We start from the raw sequence: 21341 nt of genomic DNA on the forward strand, positions 1-21341 counted from the left end.
CAACGTTCGTTTCTGTGTTATCTCCTGACATGATCAAGACACCTAAAACAGGAAAGATCCTGTTGCTTGATACAAAAACCTTTAATCTTCTGCGAATGGAAGCGAGTGGAATTGTTTTGCGCTAGGTGTTTGGTCCTTTCAGTCTTAGTGGTGTGGTCACCTTACCCCCATTCCCACCTCTCACGCATGCCAACCCGGCAGAGAGCGACCACTGCTCTCCCATCGACACAGAGTCGAGCCTGTCCCAGTCCAGGCACATACACGTGGTCAGGTGGACGCTTTTTAGGGGTAGAGAACCATTGCCTAGAGTCTAGACATTGAAACCGTGCGTTCAACTAGTGTCTCGATAGTGGTGCACGCGGAAACATTCATTAACAGTGTTTCAAGGTGATTTCACCATTTCGCATCGACGCCATGAGTGGAAGGCCCCGAGATAGATTTCGCAAGTATGAATCAGGTTCATCAAAAGCGCAGAAACGCAAGTTAAGAGAAGAATTTGTTAAAAGTCAAACTGGAGCGTTGGACAAGTACATGTGCTTTTCAAAGAAGGAAGGCAGTGCGAAAAATGACAATGATTGTAGTGATGATGGTGACAATGAATCTTTGAGTGATTTTTCATCGTCAGCTGCGAACTCCCCAAACTTAGCAGTTAGTGACGACAGAAGCGGCTATATTCTGAAAACATTGATGCAGGAAATAATTCATACCCACATATCCAGATCTTAAAAGATATCTACGATCCGGGTCATTGGGAACATGTATTTGGCTTAAATATCGATGACTGTCGAGGACAGGGATACGATAACGGAGCTAATATGAAAGGGAAACATCAAGGAGTGCAAGCCCATATTCTTCGCGAGAATAGTCGGGCATTTTTCACACCCTGTGCCTGCCACAATCTCAATCTTGTGTTGGGAGATATGGCCAAGAGCAGCTCACAAGCAGTGACATTTTTGGGGGTTCTGCAAAGAATTTATGTGATATTTGCCGCTTCACCAGGAAGATGGAAGATTTTGGAAGATGCTGTTCCTTATAACACAGCAAAATCACTGTCGGACACAAGATGGGAATGCCGTTTACAGAGTGTAAAAGCATTGCGGTATCAAATGAGCGAAATAAGGGAGGCCCTTTTCACTGTAGCGGACGAGTCCAGGGACCCTATGGTAAAAACCGAAGCCGAATCTCTTGCAAATTTTGAGGTGGGAAATTTTGAGTTCATCCTTGCCACGATCATATGGTATGACATTTTGTTTGCTGTTAATACTGTGAGCAAATCGCTACAATCTGCCGACATGCAATTGGATGTAGCAATACAGCAAATTAAAGGACTCGTGACATACTTAACAAAGTATCGGGACACTGGTTTTCATTCTGCTATGATTACTGCAAAAGAAATTGCAAGCGAAATGGATGTGGAACAAGTATTTAAGCAGAAAAGAAACCGACGAAAAAAGAGACAATTTGACTACGAGAGTACGGATGAAAGAACTTCTTCAGGTGAACATGTGTTTAGAACGGAATATTTCTTGTGCATAATGGAGCAAGCAATAATGGCCATGAATATACAGTTTGAGCAACTAAAACAATATGAGACACTCTTCGGATTTCTGTACAACATAAACACCATGCGACAATTGAATGATGAAGACTTGTTAAAATGTTGCATGGACCTTGACATAGCGTTGCGCTCGGAGAGTTCACGTGATTTAGACGGTGCAGATTTGTGTTCAGAACTCAAGATTTTTCGGGAAATTTTGCCCGAAGGTGTAAAGTCAGCCATGCAGTGCCTTCAGTACCTTTGGAGCAGTCGGGATTCATTTCCAAACACGGCAATAGCGTACAGAATCTTGCTAACAGTTCCAGTCACAGTCGCAAGCGCCGAAAGAAGCTTCTCCAAATTGAAGTTGGTCAAAAACTATTTGAGGTCAACCATGTCTCAGGACAGGCTTTGCGGCCTGGCGATTCTCTCAATAGAAAAAGACATCGCTTCCAATTTGGAATACGAAGACCTCATTAACGAATTTTCCACACGGAAGGCAAGAAAAGTGGATTTTATAAATAAACATTAAGGTAAAACTTTTTGCTATGTCCATATACAGCCTAGTCGTCATCTCTTTATTGCATGTCTCGTACGTATTGACTTATTGCTAGCTGTGTTAAACAAGTTGTGACAAAAAATTACGTTCAGAAAACGCTTCTAGGTTCTAATTAAGCAAATTATTGAACCCATGTCTTCACGTTAAGCCCGACAATAATAACAAGCAGTTTATTAAGTTATCTTCATCATATTATTTCGCTTTAAGAAAAAACCGCTACTGTCACAAACGGTGGGAAAGGTTACGAACAATTAAAACACTAAATTCGTGGTTATTTCGCGAAATGGATCCAACCTATCTAACTGTATATTAATCAGTGCTTCCGGCATCATATCAATAGGGATGTTGATACACGTACTCGATGACCCCGGCCCCGCGCGGATGGTCGACCCCAGGCCCCGCGTATGCCTAACGCCGCCTCTGTTAATGCAACACTCGTTATTTGATTATGAGTTGTAGAAGAAGCAAAAACAAGTATCCACTGACAAAACCATTAAAATTAAATTGCAGTTTTACATTACTCTGATTCTTCCTAAAGAAAAGGTTCAAAGATCTATTACAATATATCAAATGATTAGCACGAACTGAATTGCTTTCAAAAGGGAGTGATTTAAGCTTCAACAGACATTTCTTATAATAAATAAAATCCACGAGATTAAATATAAACGGTTCCAGGCTGGATTGCAGATTCTGGTATTAACTACAACCATTTAAAAAAAATATGCAAATTTAAAACTTGTACTTTTTATAAATAGCTGATAAAAAAAAATCTCGTGAAACCTAACAGTCTTTTTTTTTCTGCAGGTAAAGTTGTACAGTTTTACTTGTCGTCCACCCCATAACAATTTACTGACTTGTACAGGCTGTGCTCAGCCCCTTCCCTTCTGCTATTCTCTCGATCCCGAGCACCAGCTAACCAAATTGATGTATACACCTGCAGATGAAGAAGAATTGAAACTTTCTTTGGCTTTTTTGGCTGCCTGCAATTTCGCGATCTGTTGTCTTGCTTCAGGTATTCTTTTCCTTTCAAAAGGGAGTGATTTAACCTTATAAATGCCAAACAAATGGATTGATAAGGAGTGTTTTGCCATGATTACATTAATTAAGCAGCAAAAAAGTGCACAAAAAGTGCAAAATGTTACACACAAAAAAACAAACAAACATGATTTATCTTTTACTGACGTTTATTGAAGTTAAAATGTCTTTGAAAATAAGGATAAAAAGCAAGGTCATTAAAAAAATAATTTTAAATATACAACAGTTGTGAAGCATTGTCCCATTTAAATGCATAAAAAATGTTTCCTCATGACATGTTAATGCAACACTCGTTATTTGATTATGAGTTGTAGAAGAAGCAAAAACAAGTATCCACTGACAAAACCATTAAAATTAAATTGCAGTTTTACATTACTCTGATTCTTCCCAAAGAAAAGGTTCAAAGATCTATTACAATATATCAAATGATTAGCACGAACTGAATTGCTTTCAAAAGGGAGTGATTTAAGCTTCAACAGACATTTCTTATAATAAATAAAATCCACGAGATTAAATATAAACGGTTCCAGGCTGGATTGCAGATTCTGGTATTAACTACAACCATTTTAAAAAAATATGCAAATTTAAAACTTGTACTTAGTGGATATCAATGCTTTTCATAATGCACTCAAGCTGACATGGATAAGGAAGATTTGTACATCAAATGTAGACTGGAAGTACCTTTTGAATTCAATTCATCCACAGATTTTAAATTTTCAACAGTATGGAGGATACTTTCTGGAAAACATTGATGAAACAAATGTGTTTTGGAAAGATGTATTCGCTATTTTTTCAGACTTTTGCATTAGATTTACCCCCTTGTCACTTACAGAATTTCTGCATGAACCATTATTTTTTAATACTTTTCTGTCCAAAAATGATACACAAAAAACAGTAGAAAAATGGTTAAACTGTAATATTATGAAAATTGGGGATTTACTTGATAATAATGGAATACCTAAGCGGCCCGGTGGCGCAACGGTTAGCGCTGTTAGCGCCTGTCACCAATACAGTGAAGGTTGGCTGCCCTGAGTTCATTTCTCGTCTCGGGCATGCTGTTCTTTCTCTGCACGTGGCACCTGTTTACAGGGCCGGCTGCTCTCCGCCAAGGACGGTCCCAAACCCGGCTGAAAAAGGAGGAGGGTTGGGCGTGGGGCCAGCACCCCCACCCCGTAAAAACAAATCCTTGCTACTAAAACATCGACAACAGTAAAGTGTCGTCGATGGCCTATGCACCAGGAGGAGCGAAGGGCAATAATAAAAATAAAAATGGAATACCTATGAAATTTGAAATATTCCAACAAATACATGGCAAAAATATAAACTTTCTCGAGTATTACAGTAGAATCATGGCCATTGTCAAATATAAAAGAAAGATTGGTCATTTATGGAAACAATCAGACAGAAATACTACATGCTATGCACCACTGTTAGCCATAATCAAGCATAAAAAAGGCACAAAAGGTATATATAATAAACTGTTGTGTCCACAGACGCCTCCTACATGCATTAGAAAATGGGAAAAAAGTTTTTCCAGACCTTCAGTGGGAAACAAATATTTGCTCACCCTTTTATTGTTACAATGGATACAAACTTCAGTGTTTCAATATCGTATTCTGCATCGTGTTTTAGCTACAAACACACTATTATATCAAATAAAACTAAGAGATTCAGATCTTTGCAGCTTCTGCAATCAGTCAAGGGAATCTATAGAACACTTGTTTTTTGATGGTATTATTGTTAAAAAAATTTGGAAGGATCTCTTTACTAAGTTAAAAGAAAAGTGTGCTCATTGTGAGCAGATAGAAGTAAAGAAACAGCTAATACTATTTGGAGTCCAAAATGAGCTTATGACAGATAAGATATTCAGCCTTATTCTAATTATGGCAAAGTTTTATATCTACCGGTGCAAATGTTTCAATATTCATCTAAGTGTGAACTCATTTGTATTGGAAATAAAGAAAAGATATCATGTAGAAAAATATTACTACACAATAAATAGTAAGCCAGAATGTTTTTCACTAAAATGGATACCATATAAGCAGCTTTTCTTCACACATTGAATGTTTCTGTCTGCGTGTTGTTTTTTTTTGTTTTTTCTTTTTTTTAAGTGAGAATGCATTTACATTGTGGTCTAATGAGGAGCCTGCGAATCCTGTTCTTTTCCACATTCCTCTTCCTCCCTTTTTTTTTTTTTTTTTTTTTTTTTTTTCTTTTCTCTTTTGTGTTTGTGTTTTGTGACAATCCATAGTTTTGTTGGTTTTTTTAAATGTGCATAATGTGTAATACTATTTAATGTTTACTAATTTAGTTTTTGTTACTTAATCTTCTAAACACATGTACATTACAATAAGTCAAGATCATTACCTTTTATGTAAGTTTTCATAACATCATTATCATCATTTCCATTGCTTTATTTGTTAACATATTTCAAGCATGAAGAGGTGCAAGTGATTATTCGTATGATGAGGATCATGTGTAAGTTTGTATTAAGATTTCAGAATATTTGTCTACTTTCATTTCTTGTCCTTATATTTGTCAAGACAAAGCATTGCTATTTTGAAACTTGTGCTACTAGGTGCTATTGATGGTTTTTGGTTTTTTTTTATCAAATTATACAATTATTCCCCTTTTTCCTTAGTAGATTACACTTATGGTATAGATTGTGCATGATGCCAAACTGACATGTTTTAAACACATACACATGCACTCACACCCTCACTCACACACATATTCTACTCTATTTTCTTCTATCTCTATTGCTATGTACAAATGATAAATAGACAATACATATCATATATTTAAAAAGAAAAAAAAGGGGAGAGAGAAAGGGGAAGAAAAGGGAAAAAGGAGAAAGAGAAAGGAAAAAAAAAATTTCTTATTTGTGAAATACAGGTGGGTGTGACATCATAGATTCAGTCAATGACGGAACCACATATATAGCACTGTAATAATAACTTTTTCCCTCTAAAAGGTATACAAATTTAAGAATTGTGTAAAGCTGATGTTATGTTTTTTTTTGTTTTTTTTTTTTAAGTGAAATTAGTAGGGATTAGGATGTGTAGTCTCTAGGGAATGTCAGTGGTAATTGTAATAGTTGTATACTCAATGGCATGGGAAATGTTTATGTCTTGTTTTAAGACCCACCTTCATTGTTATGTTTATTTTTGTTGATGTAATTCATAATAAAAAAAAAAAAAGTTCCATAATTTTAAGCGTTATAATCAGAAAGGAACTACAAGTGGAACTGCATTAAAATTTCTTTAGGCAGGCAAACTGATTTTTTAAAAAAATCCCAATACATGCGAAATGTAAAGATGTCTATCAATTGTTGTGTTCATTCCTTTCTACACAGTGTTAACCAGCTGATTAAAGGACTAGACACTGCATAAACACATGTCCATATTTTTAATTTTCCAATGTAATTGGATCACAATGAAATGAGGTAGGAAAAGTTCGCCAGGCTAGAGTTGTCTCCCTGTAATGTTTTTTGTAATCTCATGAAAACACAGTCAAATATTTAAATCCTTACCCTGAACTGTTTGTAAAATAAAGGAGTGGTTCTTGAGTCCCTTCTTCTCTTTCAGACCATTGAAGTTGTAACACCGGGCTGAGTCAGTTGACAATAGCACAGATAGTATGCTCCTCACCAAGTGCTTTAAAGTGAATATTCCACCCATCGTCAAATGGCATTCCTGGAAACAGACAATAATAAGCATACATCACTTTTTAAAATAAAAGTTGCTGTGGGCAGTATCATGATACATGTTATGAGAACTAGTATTATAAAACCAAAATATGGATGAAAACCATAAAGGAAGTTTCCCATTTTTGTCTGTGACCAAGCTGAAGTTGTTACAGAAAATTTATTATCAGCTGTAATCCATGCCAACATAACAATGCCTTTGTTACTTTTTAGTACTGCAGACATGTCATTTGTTCTATAAAATTAAATGTTATAAAAACCTTTAAAGGGAATAGCAAAAATAGATTTGACTCCTCCTACTAACAAATCAGAATACAGCACATACCGAGTGTGTCCGTTTTCCTGGGTCAGTCTTCCAATCCCACTCCAGACGGTCAACATCCTCTGAAGATTGTAAGAGAAAATGGAACCCCTCTGGCAGTTTTCCTCCTGTCACCTCCTTTTCCTGGTGTTGTTTCTCCATTCTTGAAGCCTCCTTTTCACATCTTTTATATCATCTCTCATCTCTTCCAGAAGAGACAGTTGCTGCTGTCCCAAGTTTCTCCAGTTGAGCTGGAACCAACGAACACAATAGCAGAAAACATATAAGATGTGAACTTTGCTGGCTTCACTATAATTCACAATGCTTGGAAAATATAACTACTCTTGGTTGCTTTTCCTATTTGTCATATATCTATTTGATATCTGATCCATATTTATTTCAATTTTTTTTCACTATGGCAAAAGAAGGCTGGGATTTTCCACTTCTGGCTATATTTCACAAAATCACTGTTAATAAGTCTTGGCCGAGGGTAAGAAAAAACAAACTTTTAAAATGATTATAAACAAAATGACTTCAAATTACCTTCCAAGGGGTTGTGGGTCCCTATGCTGGCAGGATGAAAACCTGAGAATGAGTGTTGGAGATGTGAAGGCAAAGGTGAAATAGTACTTTGTCGATAGCTGCTACTTGGGGACACCCTAGGGCTGACAACTACTGGCGGCAGACAGTATGGCAGAGAGTGGTGGACACTGCTGCATTGAATGGTCATCACATAGTGATTCCTCGGAATTCTTCTCTCCTTCGCTGTCTGTTAGCCGTGCATCCCTGTGTCAAATGAATATATTTGCATAAACTTATTTAGCTCAGTAAATTTAAAACTATAAGCTGTTGATATGTTGTTTAAAAACTATATCTTTTTAAAAGAACATTTTATTATTATTGGACAAAATTTGTTTATCACTTTAAATATGCTATTTTACCAGGAAAGTGACACAGCCTTGTGTCCTTACAATGTCCAAAAAGATCCCTAAAATTAAGAAGAGAAAATGAAAACAGACCAAAATCTAATTGGAGTTATTCGTGGCCTTTTTGTTTGATTGGGAGTATTTGTGTCATCATTCTCCACCTCCGACATTTCTTTCAGTGTCTCGCAGATTTGGCTAGCTGCTTGGCAGTTACCTTCATGGAAATATTAAAAAGTAGCCAAATTAAATTTCACCAATCCAGACCAAAAGTATATCATAAATTTCCCTTTAACAATACTACACTTTTATAGTGCAGCATAACAACCAAAGTTACAGTACCTGTTACAGTGTTCCAACAGTCCAGATATCATCTTTTTATCTCCTTCCTTTGTCCTGCAGTACATAATGGTAAAGGAGTCATTTTGACAATTAATGCTCACACGCTTCATAAATTTTCTTTCTGGTATAAATTAATTATGAATTAAAAAATTGCACTTACTTAATGACTTGTGCAGGCGAACTGGATGCATGGGCCATGAGGAATCTGATGTTTAATAATGAAGCTTGCAGATTTTGGTGGCCAGTTGCACATCCTGCGACCACTGGAATCTTTAAAAATGCTAGCAGCCAACTGTCTGGAATTACAGCTACTGGCCCCTTTAAGCATTCTGCTTCTTCCAAAAACTCAACATGGAATAAGCTTAAGGCCATCTGCTGAAACAACATGCAGTTTGTAGACATTTTATCCTAAATATGCAAAGCCTATCTCTTTGTAAACATCACTGTTAAATGTGTAAAGCAAGCATAAATAAAATATGTATGTGTACAGCATATATATTTGCACTGATAGTTCAAATGCAGGTGTTAAACACAGCACAGCCCAGTACATTTCTTTCCCTCCTAAAGGCCCGGCCCTGTACCCATGAATTTACCCCCTTTTCAAGAAATTATTAAAAAGTAACTGGACAAGATAGAAGAACAATTCAAATTGATAATGACAGATCAAAATGTGTTAAGTGGAACAGTCTTACTTTAATCTTTCTTAAGAACGTACTTTTATAATAATCCAACCAGACTAGATTTAGACAGAGATTCTTTAAGTCCAAAGTGAAAATAATATCGAGAACTATTTTCTACAGATCTAATGTTTAACTTTTGGGGGGTTTTCAACAGTGTTCTGGGATGCTTGGGGAGAGATGGATGGTAATTACGTAGAATACTCAGTAAACGAGACAAAGCACTAAGTGTAATGTTACATTGGCTTGCCCAGTGCTAAATCCTGATACAAATCGTTTTCTGATATGCGCTTGGTATTCTGTAATAATTCAGTGTCGCTGTCTGTTTCACTTTGATCTTCCTGATCTAAATAATCAAGAAAAGATCGAATTCCATTCCATTACATCTGTTTCGTTTTGATCCTGATCTAGGTATTGCGAAGCTGAAACCGATCGCGAGTGGATGCTAACAGCTGATGAAATATCGCCAGATAAATCGTAATCACAAGTTATTGGAGGAAATTCTGACAGCTCCGAATTCCCTATGCGCATCGTAACGTCTTGTTGTTCAGACGGAAGCCTGTAAATGTTTATAATATGAATATATAACAAAATAAACATTATTGTGTTTATATGGGACTGTAATGGAAAATAATAAGATGAATCCTGATTAAAATGCCACAAAGATTCTTATTTTAATACAGGAGATAAAAAAGAAACCAATCAAAAGCATTAAGTGCGTGTGTGTTTAATGATTATGAACATTTAATTGTAAACAAATTTAACTTATGGAAACAACAAGCTCTTACCAACACTGTGGAGGGCACCTCTCAGTTCCAGGGAGTTGAGATTTCCGCTCTTGTCTCTGTCATATTACTCCTTAAAGACACCCGATGTAGCCTGTGCTGCATGAAGTGATATTTCATGGCGTTTCTTTGTCTGCAGTTTACCAAGTCCTAGAGATCGGACTATATTTAGGGGTAGAGAAAGCACTGCCTAGGCATCGTTATATGTCTGGATGTTAACAGCCCAAAATTTTTTTTAAAAGCCATAAACTTTTCTTGATTTCCTTCTGAGACTTTCATTATTTTATTTGTTTTTTTAAAGTCTTCACATAATAAACTGCTACTTTGAAACTAGAAAACATCTGTACAAATAGTTCTGAGAACTAATACAAGTGTGTGCGTATGTAAGTGGACATGCGCATGTACTGGTCTTGAATAGCCTGAGAACGTCAAACATAGTTCTTGAAATATTCAACTTTTACTATCTGACTCAGTTTACAAGTCTTCTGCAATGCTGATTTGAATGACTTCACAATGATAACAATTAACCAGACACAAGCTATATCCATTTCCAGCACTAAAAGACTCAGTTCACTCCACAATAATTTGACAAACATGAAATCAGATCTTAACAACACTGGGGATGCGGATGAAAGGATACATACTCACTCAGACATTAACACACACAGTTAGGAGTAAAGATACATTATCATGGTAGTTGGATCTCCGTCAAATGGTCAATGAAATTTCAATACTTTACTTTTGTGTCAGTTCTACTTGTTCATTTCTTCAGCGGTGAAAGATCATAAAGATAGTGGAATATATAATGTACCCATACAAGAAAACAATTCATCAGCAATTCCATGTTTGTTTATTGATAAGCACGACAAGGTGAAGGACATTACAGATCCAGTTCATGCACATTCAGTCTCATGCACCTCTTTGCTCGAAGAGAATATGTCTACAATGGATGGGCATGTGCTGATCATCACTTTGGCCTGTGGCAACAGACATACTATCGTCTGGAACTTGTCGCCCCTGCTAGGTGACAGTTCTTTTGTTAATAAAAGAATGTACCTTGTGTACATTAATTACATTGTGGATTATCCCCATTCAATATAAAATATTTCCTAATTTTGCCTATTTGGGACTTGTGCTGATACAAAGAACACTGCGATAGAATTATTTACACAGTCCCTTTCAAGTTTCTTCCAGTCTTCAAAAAGGATCTCATGACTGTTCAAATCTATTCAATGTTTAACAAGAGAGTTTTACAAGAACATATGTTGGTCAATATGAGACATTTTCTTGCTGCTTATTATACACATAAAAGGGTCTAAGATTCTTCCTGTGTGGCGAGTATTACTTTCATTTATCATTTAGGGAATTATGTTTTAATGAAGAAACCTGTGCACACATACTTTTATGTATTGTAGAGCATTGTACTCTTAGTGTATTTATATAGACAAGAAGTGAAAACAAAATGTAGTTCTAATATAAATATTTATCCAAATCCCTGTTATCAAGATGTAAAGAAAGTAATTTTAGTAATATTTTTTGCAAGCATACTATAATCATACTTACATTATTTCTAAGCTAATCATAGATGTTTATACAGGTTATGCAGTCAACTGTAATTATTCTTTGAACTGGACAGTATACTGAATGCATAGTAAAGTGTACAAGTTCTGTAGGTAAAGGGACACAGTTTAAAATTTTGAGCCTTTCATGTAGTTTAAAATTTGTCTAATATAACAGCAACATCCCAGCGTGCAAGGGCTTTGGGCATTTGAACGGCCCCGATAGGGAAGTGAGACTTTGGGATGGGAAGCGTGTAATTCGATCCTAAACGGACGCGTCCATCGCGCTTTTTTTCTTCAGCCGCTCTCGATTTGGTAGCCACGTGATCGTGTCGCATCCTTTCACCCGCTGTTTTCCAAACCCCTCGCCGCGTGTACGGGTCATAGGAAGGTCACATCGTCCGGTTTTACTTTGACCTGCACGCGGACATTTTGAACTGTACGTCCATCTTCAAGTGAAACACCGCCGATTTCTGAAGTAAGTCTTAATAAAGTTAAGTGAAAGATGCCATTAAAACAATATACTTTATAACAGTGGATAGTCATGAATAATTTATGATCATATATAAGTATTGTAGTGCTTTTTGTGAAATGTTTCACGTGTTGTACCCGGCAGGTCTCACACATACATCCACTGGCAACTCGCTTTTTACATGACGCTGTCTTCTATATGTGCTGTAAATAATTTAAATGTTTAACCATATCCTTCTTGTTGTAAATAATCAAATTGTTTAATCGTATCTCTTGCCTACTAATTGCACGTATTTACTAATTACAGAAATGAAATGTTGAGCGCGAATACGATTGGCGGAAGCAAGATGACAGTGCATGATGGGTTCAAATCAACTAGTCAAGAGGTAAAGCACACTACACACACACAATCTCTCGTATCATTGATGATTAACTTCGAAGTTGAAATCTATGACATGAACTCATTGAGTCATGCTTGAAATTCGTCGTCTGCTTTCTCAATAACAGTGGTGCTGCGATTACCAAACGTCTTGGTGCATTCTAGGGGAAAGCAACAAGACAATCACATTGCTTTCTGAACAACTAAAATTTTGGAAAATTATTGCAAAGCAAAAGAAAGAATTTTATTTTTGTACTTATACACTTTGAAATTAAAACAAAATGTATGAAATCCAAAGCTATGCAATGAACTTTGTCAAAGTCTGTCATTTTTCTAACAATCACTTATCTGATCACATATATTTTCTATTCTCTTAAAATGCTGCATGCCATTTTTTCATTTTATTTTACATGATTTACAAAAAGAACTAATTATAACAATCTTTAATTGCAGATCACACTGACTGTAGGTCTGGCTCAGTGAATTTTACCAGTAAGTTTATTTTGTCTCCCTCTATGATTTCATGAGGATCACTATACAAGCACAGGTTTTGTGTTTTTAATGGTGTACATGCACATCCTTATTATATCCATCTAAACATTTTCTGTTAATTAAAAAAATTGTCAATAGACCTGCATCCATAGTTTTGTTTTGTCATTACTTTTAAGACTAAAAGTAATATTTTGATTTCAAATACATTTTTGAACAGAGTTCTCAGCAAAGTTGATGAGCAGAGCAAAACACTACAGAATGTAGTTCACAAACTGAATCAGGTCACCCTGCTTCTTCAAAATATGGGGAAAGAGGAGCTGATGAAGAAAGGAATTAGAACAAAAGTGGTATGTCATTTAAGTATAATGTGTTAGTACTAGACACCTTTTTAAATGTTACCTTTAGCTTTAGCTAATATATCAGTTAATATGTATGTTATGCTTTACAGTCTTGATAAACCATTTAACAAACAGGCAGGCATAGCATCGGCTTACAGGTTAACTCTCCTGACAAGAATGTGTGGTCAGTGTAATATTTGTATTAACAAATAATACACATTTTATGAAGTACAAAATAATGTAGTATTTTTATATGCATAGATTTTATTTATAAAATAATTCTGTCACTTGCTTTTCATGGTGTCAAAATGAGCAGTCTGTGTGTCTATTAACTATGACCACTAAAATTGTTTTACTTTCATAAAGAATAGCTTTGATTAAACTCTTAATTAACTTGGTGATTTGAGTCACTTAATGCCATTATTTTCTCTGAAGTCCCACTAGGGTTTATTTAAGAGACTGGGTCTGGTTTGTAGCTATATTCATCATGCAACCATTGATCCCTCATCAGTGGAGTAGGGTTCAGCATTATATCTTAAACTTACCCAATCCAGTGAATTAATTTATTTTGCATTTGTATTGTAGTATTTTACATGGTGGAAACAACTACAGATTTTTTTTAACAGGTTCAGCACCTCTCGTGCACGGAGAATTTTAAAACGGCTGCTTTCTTCAGAGTTGGCTCAGTGGAACCAAAGGGGAAAAAGTTTCCAGTCATTTCAGCTGAGAAGTATATTAATTGGTGCGTAGTTTTTGTTTGGTTTTGATTTCTTTGAGGTGTACGTCAATATGAACTTAAAAGGACAAAGTTTCCGAACAATTTTAAAAAATAGTGAATCTAAGTATTATTTTTCTCTACATTTACAAATTTATTATTGTGTACAATAGCATTTAAGTCTACCTTACAATTTCTATTTGTGCACAGCTGCAGTCCAAGAGACATGGATTGAGGAATGATTCGAAGGGTGATGCCATCTAATGGTGAGTGGAATTACAAAATGAGTTTGTCAAGTTAAAATTATTAATGTGAGCATTGTTTTATTCTTCGTGGATTTATTCAGTAGGCCTATTACTTTACTTTTTGTACTAAAGATTAATTGGTTACTTTCAGATATTATCCAAAACTTCTTATACACACAAATGGCCATCAAGACATTACCGTTTAAAAATCTTTTTATTCCACTCTTGTTCAAGTTCTTGTAATCTCACTAGTAATTAGTAGATTTATGAAAGCTTTAACTCTTTCTTTACACAAGGCTAAAGGCGGTCAAACCCCCCTGTACGCATGAATTTACCCTTTTTCAAAAAATTATTAAAAAATAACTAAACAAGATAGAACAGCAATTTAAATTGATTATGACAGATCAAAATGTGTAGAAGTGGAACAATTTTACCGTAATCTTGCTTGTGAACTCACTTTTATGATAATCCAACCAAAATTAGGTATATTATGTGAAGTTTGGAAAATGTTTTTTTTTTACACATTTCAAACAAAAAATTCGGGAGCAGATGAAAACCATTTTTGCACCATTCGTGGCCAAATTCTCCTTCATCTGAAGCAGGAATATCCTCTGGGATGTTCTTTCTTTTGTTATTCGACGTTTCAGATGCATGATGTTCACAATGTGTACCATCGAAAAGGACAGGTAGTGTAGAAGGTTCCCAGTCACTTAATCCCCAGACACTTCATCCCCAACGCTTCATCCTTAAAATGAAATTTTAACTATAAAAATTATGAAGCCGGCGAAAAATTTAATTGCAATTCAAATAATTATCTTCATATAAACATCACAATAAGTTTTACAATTAAAATAAATATTGAAATACATTAATAATATTTAAATCATGCTATTAACTTCAACGTCATTTGAACATCTACAACATTAGTTAAAGTATTTTAATTGTAAAACTTGTTGTGATGTTTATATGAAAATAATTATTTGAATTGCAATTAAATTTTTCGCTGGCTTCATAATTTTTATAGTTAAAATTTCATTTTAAGGTTGAAGCGTTGGGGATTAAGTGTCTGGGGATTAAGTGTCTGGACACCAGTATAGAATATCGGCGAGACTTTCGTTCAAACATACGTCCTTCATCATGTAAGGGAGATAATTGTATTCATAAAGGCCTAAACTATCTTATTTATTAAGTTTTTCTTTTAAACCACGAGCTGTATAGGCCTAAACAAAATTACAACAATGCATCAGCCAATGTGAATACTGCATAACAAGTGAGCGGCCACCTGTGTTGAGTGCATAAAGAAAGAGTTAAGCTTTCATCTATGTGAGAGGTTAGTTCTACTTACACAGCAAAAATCAAAATGTGTAAATACATTGTAACTTTTTTCTTTTCTTCTACAGGATTCCACCACTCATGGATCGATTTTTGGTGTCATATTTTTCTATCTTTTATGTAAATTGTTTGACTTTATGTTATAAATAATTATTTCAAAAAATAACTTTCATGGGGTAAAAAATTATTGACTGTAATTTTTATGTAAATAATTGGATGAATGCTTATGTTCAAAAACAACTTTAATGCTTTAAATAATGTAAACTGTTAAAATAGTTTTTTTGTTGTAAATAATAAAATTGTTTAATGATATCTCTTGCCTACTATTTATGGGTTGTGAGGAAACGAGATTTTGAAAAGCTGTTGAATGTTTTCTTCATGGTGTGCAAGCCTGTGTACCAGTGTAAGTAAAAGTGAGAAAGGGTGAGGGATGCAGCAAGAGGGGAGTGGGAGTTGGGAGTTTGATGGGAAAACACGACTTCTCATGGGTGATCGGTGGGAAGGTGGGTGGGTCTTTCGTGGGAAAACATGGGAACCCGTGGGAATTCCCTAAGAGGTCCCCTTAGGGTCCCGCCTCCAAAACCCGAGAGGGACCCAACTTTCTTCCCGAAGAGGTCCCATGAGGGACCCAAGAGTTCTTGCAGGCTGGGATGCAACTAAACTAAATACTAATTTAATGACGGTATAGTATTACTTGTGCATATTTTGAATGCACAAGTACATATGCTGTGTATATATGTGGGAGAATTGATCAAGAGGGTATTCATAGTTATGCATTTTGCATATGAATTGATTCAACTATTTTTTTATGAGAGAATAAGCTTTACAAAACAACTTAGTCTTATCAATACCAAGCATTAATTAGCACAGCAGGATATAAATGGCAAAAGTTTTGGGATAGGTGCTATATAAATAGCAGTAGGGATCGAGGAGGATTAAACTGGTGTTTTATGCTAAGACAGCTACCAAAGCTATATCATGGCCAAGAATTTAAAAGCAAGGCTTTAAAGCAGTCAAGGTTTTTTTGGAAGATGATATGACCATGACCACATTATGTGTTCTGTAATATTGTATACTATTAAATAAAATCTGTATTCTGTTGGGTAGTGGCACTGCAGCAGATTGTCACCAAAATTGCAAACTACAATACATCTTTCAGATTATTTTCCCCAAAAGAAAATTCCCTCATTTATGAGGACAGTGAAATGGTAAATGATACAAAGGTTTTTTATGAAAGGTTATACTGCCAGCAGAATATGACAGAAGTTGAATTGGGAAAATGCAGTAAAATTGAATAAAGAAGAAACTAATTTACTGGAAGGACCTATCACCTATGGGGAAGCACATACAGCACTACGGTTAATGAAGAATAATTAAAGCCCTGGTAGTGATGGATTTACTTGTGAATTTTGTAAGTTCTTCTTTAAAAATATTGGCATCCTCATGGTACGTTCGATCAACCACGGACATCGAAAAGGTTGTTTATCCATAACTCAAAGACAGGGTATCATATCCTATATTCCAAAAGAAGGGAAACTGAAACAATACATAAAAAACTGGAGACCAATCTCTTTACTTAATGTTACTTATAAAATTGCATCCTCATGTATCGCAAATAGAATAAAAAAGGTATTGCCTAAAATAATTCATACTGATCAAAAAGGTTTCATAAAAAGGTAGAAACATTGGGGACAATATGCGTATGATATATGACCTTCTGGTGTACACTAATTGTAAAAAAATACCTGGTTTACTAGTGTTGGTGGACTTAAGAGAAAGCGCTCGATAGTATATCTTGGACATTTATTGATAAAGTACTGAACTTCTTACACTTTGGACCTGATTTGAGAAAATGGATACACACTTTCTATTCAGACATATCCTCATGTGTCTTGGTAAATGGCATAACTCTTCATGGTTCTGTATATATAGAGGTGTGAGACAGGGGGATCCCCTGTCCCCATATTTGTTTTTACTATGTGCAGAGATATTATCTATTATGTTGCGTGAAAATGAAAATGTGAGAGGTATCAAAGTGCAAGATAGGGAACTTTTATTATCACAATTTGCAGATGATATAGCATTGTGTCTGGATGGAAGTGAAAAATTTTTTACAGAAAGTGTTAAAATTCTCAGTCTTTGCAAAGATGTCAGGTCCAAAAGTAACTTATGAGAAAACCCAAGCTATATGGATAGGCAGAAAAAAAAAACCTGCAGTATAAGGTTTCTGCATGATATGAATTTCTGTTAGGATCCTGGAATTTTTAAATATTTAGGTATCACGTTCTCAGTGGATGTGGACCGTATTGTAAGCTTAAATTATGATGATATACTAATTGAAAAAAAAAAATTACTTTGCTCGTGGAGCAAGCGTCAGCTTACCCCATTTGGAAAAATAACAGTCTTAAAAACCTTAGCCATGTCAAAATTAACTTACCTATTCCATAACCTACCTGACCCTGAGGGCACATTTTTGAAAGAAATTGAACAGTTGTTTTTTAATTTTCTATGGACTGGAAAGCAAGCTAAAATCAGTAAGAAAAGTGTATGTCAACCTTACATAAAAGGTGGTCTGGAAATGGTTAACATTTATTACTTCCTATCTGCAATGAAAATCAGTTGGCTAAAGAGACTTTTCTACAACAAGGCAGTACTAAAGGAACCCACACTATACTTGTACCCTGAACTTGATAAACTACATTCTCTAGGTAGTGAATTTGTGAATTCATTAATTAATAGAATACACAACCCTTTTTGGCATGATGTTTTGAAACATTTTAAAAGACTATATGAAAAATGTACACCCACAACTATTGATGAATTTAATGCAGAATGTCTCTTCTACAACATAAACATGGGTGGGAGCCAGAAATTTTCCTGGGACTGAAGATTTTTCAAGAGCCATGTAGTACTAGAGCATATGCATATAATGTTATATGACACATGGTTGCATACGCGTTTCACGTTTTTCACATACATAACACACATATGTCATACAATGTCTTTAGTAGTTAACAATGACAAATGTCCAACTTTATTAACCCTAATGGGCAATTATAACTTGGGAAGTGTGTTTTGTTACAAAAGTTTAAAAAAAACTGCTAGTTACAATATTAGGCGAGTGGTGCATTATAAGAACGTGCATTGTTATATATAAAACATTCTTAAGGTACACCTATATCACACACCCATGCACACATACAACTGACAATTAATCTATAATCTATGGTTGAGCATGTGGACTGCAGAGGTTGTAAACCATTTCAAGTCCCTATTGCTTTTGCATATAGGCATAGTATGTTTGCCTGCCTGAACTCAATATAACAAATTCTCCTGCTAGGATATGTTCTGGTATGGACAAAATGCTGTAAACTTTTCTGACAATTTGCTGATCATAAAAAGGAATCCAAATTTCTGTGCTTAACACCAATTATCTTAGAAAAATATGGACAGTATGGTTCAAACTGTTCATATCATGGACAGAAAACTGTAAAACCAGCATATGAAGGAAAAAAGTGAAAGACTTTCAATGAATGACTGATAAAAACAGCTCAATGTTGCTGTGCTGACTGAAAAACTATTCAGCTATTGAAGGTTCACATGCTGATCATGTTTACATCCCATTTTAGCCTGCAATCAAAAACAGAGCCTACGTACCTAAAGGAGTTAACTGTCTCAAGAGGTACACAATAAAACAAAATTTTATTTTCCTAAACTCAATGCCTATCTCTTTTGTCTTATCAACATTTAATTTTGATAAGGCAAATAAAAACAAGTAAAAACTCCAATACCCACCAAAACCTAACACTTCTTATTTTTTTAAAAATCCAGTGATTGATGTTTGCATTGGTCTCCCTGACATTCTGGGAGCAGGCTTTTCGGGGTATTTGTCAAAATGTCAATTTGCCCAGTTACTATGTTGGCAGGCTGTGTGGTTTCTGTTGGTCTCTTAGCTGTCTGTGTTGATGGCTCAGTTGCTGGATGAGGTAACTGCTGCTTCTTAGTAGGCTGGAAGCTGATGCAGTCCTCCAACTTCCTTTTTTGGACAGCATTCTGGCAAACAGTGTCCTGTTTTGTTGTGTTTTTTTTTAGCCAGATGAGCCTCTTTCCAAATGCACTGTATATGATGCATGTGCAGAAATCACATTTTTTATCATTTGGTCACCGGGGACCATCTGTATGGCTCTCAGTCCTCTGGCCCTTAAATCATACTTAATAAACCCAATGGCTTCAACATTTTTAGGTGTAAGGTTGGTTCTGTCTTTTTCAACAATGTCATCCATAATATTAAAGGTTCCCGCTGCCGGCATTTTATTCGCTTCCAGTAATCGTTTTCTTTGAGTACGGATCAGTGACTAAACTTATGTTGGGGACGATACGAACATCGCCAGTGAAAAGACAGTTAAAGGTGGAAACACTGAAAGGACTTTTAATTGTGAAGTGCAACTTTGACAGCAAAAATTCACGAAATCCTTGTGAAAAAATGTATGACACAATCTTGCAATGACTGAAACTTTACAAGGAGATTCACGGTCTATGAAATAAGGTTTGGGAGCAACAGCCCCGCAAGATGACAAAGGTGCCGGACCATTATTGGCACAATAAATTTATACAGCGCCTCACCTGCACGTCCGCAAAGTTGGCTGAGCGGGAGATAAGGCAGGAATATTTTAATTTAAATTTTAAACACCGGTTTTCTATTTAACATGGAATACTGTAGTGGCGTGGGCAGATCTGCCGTTGAAAGCATCACTACTCGGTAAAGTCAAAGGAAAGTACCCCCCTCCCCCTATTTATCGGCGATCTTTGTCGGTGACGACACCGTCATCGGCACGCGTCTCGCTTTCGCTCCCGAAACGTCTGGTCACCTTACCCGAGGTCATCTTTCTGACTTATTGCTAGCTGTGTTAAACAAGTTGTGACAAAAAAAAATTGATGATCAGAAAACGCTTCTAAGTTCTAATGAAGCAAATTATTGAACCCATGTCCTCACATTAAACCCGACAATAATAACAAGCAGTTTATTAAGTTATCGTCACCATATTATTTCGCTTTAAGAAAAATCCGGTACTGTCACAGACGGTGGGAAAGGTTACAAACAATTAAAACACTAAATTCATGCGTTATTTCGCGAAATTAATCCAGCCTATCTAACTGGATATAAATCAGTACTTCCGGAATCATATCAATATATTGATACACGTACTCCATTACCCCGGCCCCGCGCGGATGGTCGGCCCCAGGCCCCGCGTGGTCCTAACGCCGCCTCTGCCTATTACCACTAGCGTATGGTATCGTTCACGATACGAGAAATTTTCGCTTTTTTATTCATAGTCCCTGGTCCTTCGTAATCAGTGAAAATTTTGAATTTTACTTTCCGTCCCAGTTCCGTCCTGAGATTTTTTCTCAGGACGGAAATCCGTCCCCCGGACGGAGAACTCCCATCCCTGCATAAACATTGTTATAGCCTAAAAGCCAGCATATATATTTTATCCGCGATAGGATGCCAATCACGGACATTCGAAATGACAAAATGACAGCTTTCAACGCCTGTCTAGTGTTTGAGAGATCATGTCCAGGTCCGTACGATCGAAAATTGAGATCCAAACATCCAATTCGCCGATTTACTGGGCCCTCGATGCCACGATCGCCCCGATTTTAATCAAAAGCGCGGATCGAGCCCCTGACGACTATCAAAAGCGTCTCTGACAGTAGCTTCCTGCAATACGATCTTTCTGTGCCAACGCCATGACATATATTTCTTTTTAATAACAATTACCTATAAATAAGCATGTATATATATATTTAAATAAGTACGCATTAAGACCACAGACTTCTTTGTTACATAATGAGCAGAGAACAGAAAAATGTGATCTTCCACCACGGAAATAGAAAAGCTTGTCAGAGACACAAGGTTTGTGAGAGTTACCTCTCCTGTCGGAATA

At 36.0% G+C, this 21341-nt stretch overlaps 1 protein-coding gene and 1 long non-coding RNA gene across 5 annotated transcripts; one reads left to right on the top strand and one right to left on the bottom strand.

The window, feature by feature from the left end:
• Positions 1 to 40: 40 nt before the first annotated feature.
• LOC112563723 lies at positions 41 to 9601 on the top strand. Its single transcript, XM_025237990.1, has 2 exons — positions 41 to 2070; positions 9492 to 9601. The coding sequence occupies exon 1, from the start codon at positions 816 to 818 to the stop codon at positions 2067 to 2069; it is 1254 nt and encodes a 417-aa protein (XP_025093775.1). The 5' UTR covers positions 41 to 815; the 3' UTR covers position 2070; positions 9492 to 9601.
• LOC112563725 lies at positions 6449 to 21331 on the bottom strand. 4 transcript variants are annotated; one of them, XR_003099105.1, is made up of 8 exons: positions 21231 to 21331; positions 9869 to 10027; positions 8564 to 8775; positions 8404 to 8457; positions 8158 to 8278; positions 7682 to 7924; positions 7163 to 7389; positions 6449 to 6826 (listed from the first exon to the last, which is right to left on the bottom strand). It is a non-coding gene; the product is annotated as an uncharacterized LOC112563725 (long non-coding RNA). The 4 variants fall into 4 exon arrangements; XR_003099106.1 differs by having other exon boundaries at positions 8564 to 8778; XR_003099104.1 differs by having other exon boundaries at positions 8564 to 9426.
• Positions 21332 to 21341: the final 10 nt, after the last annotated feature.

The sequence above is a fragment of the Pomacea canaliculata genome, linkage group LG5, assembly GCF_003073045.1.
Source record: "Pomacea canaliculata isolate SZHN2017 linkage group LG5, ASM307304v1, whole genome shotgun sequence".
Taxonomy (NCBI): Eukaryota; Metazoa; Mollusca; class Gastropoda; order Architaenioglossa; family Ampullariidae; genus Pomacea; species Pomacea canaliculata.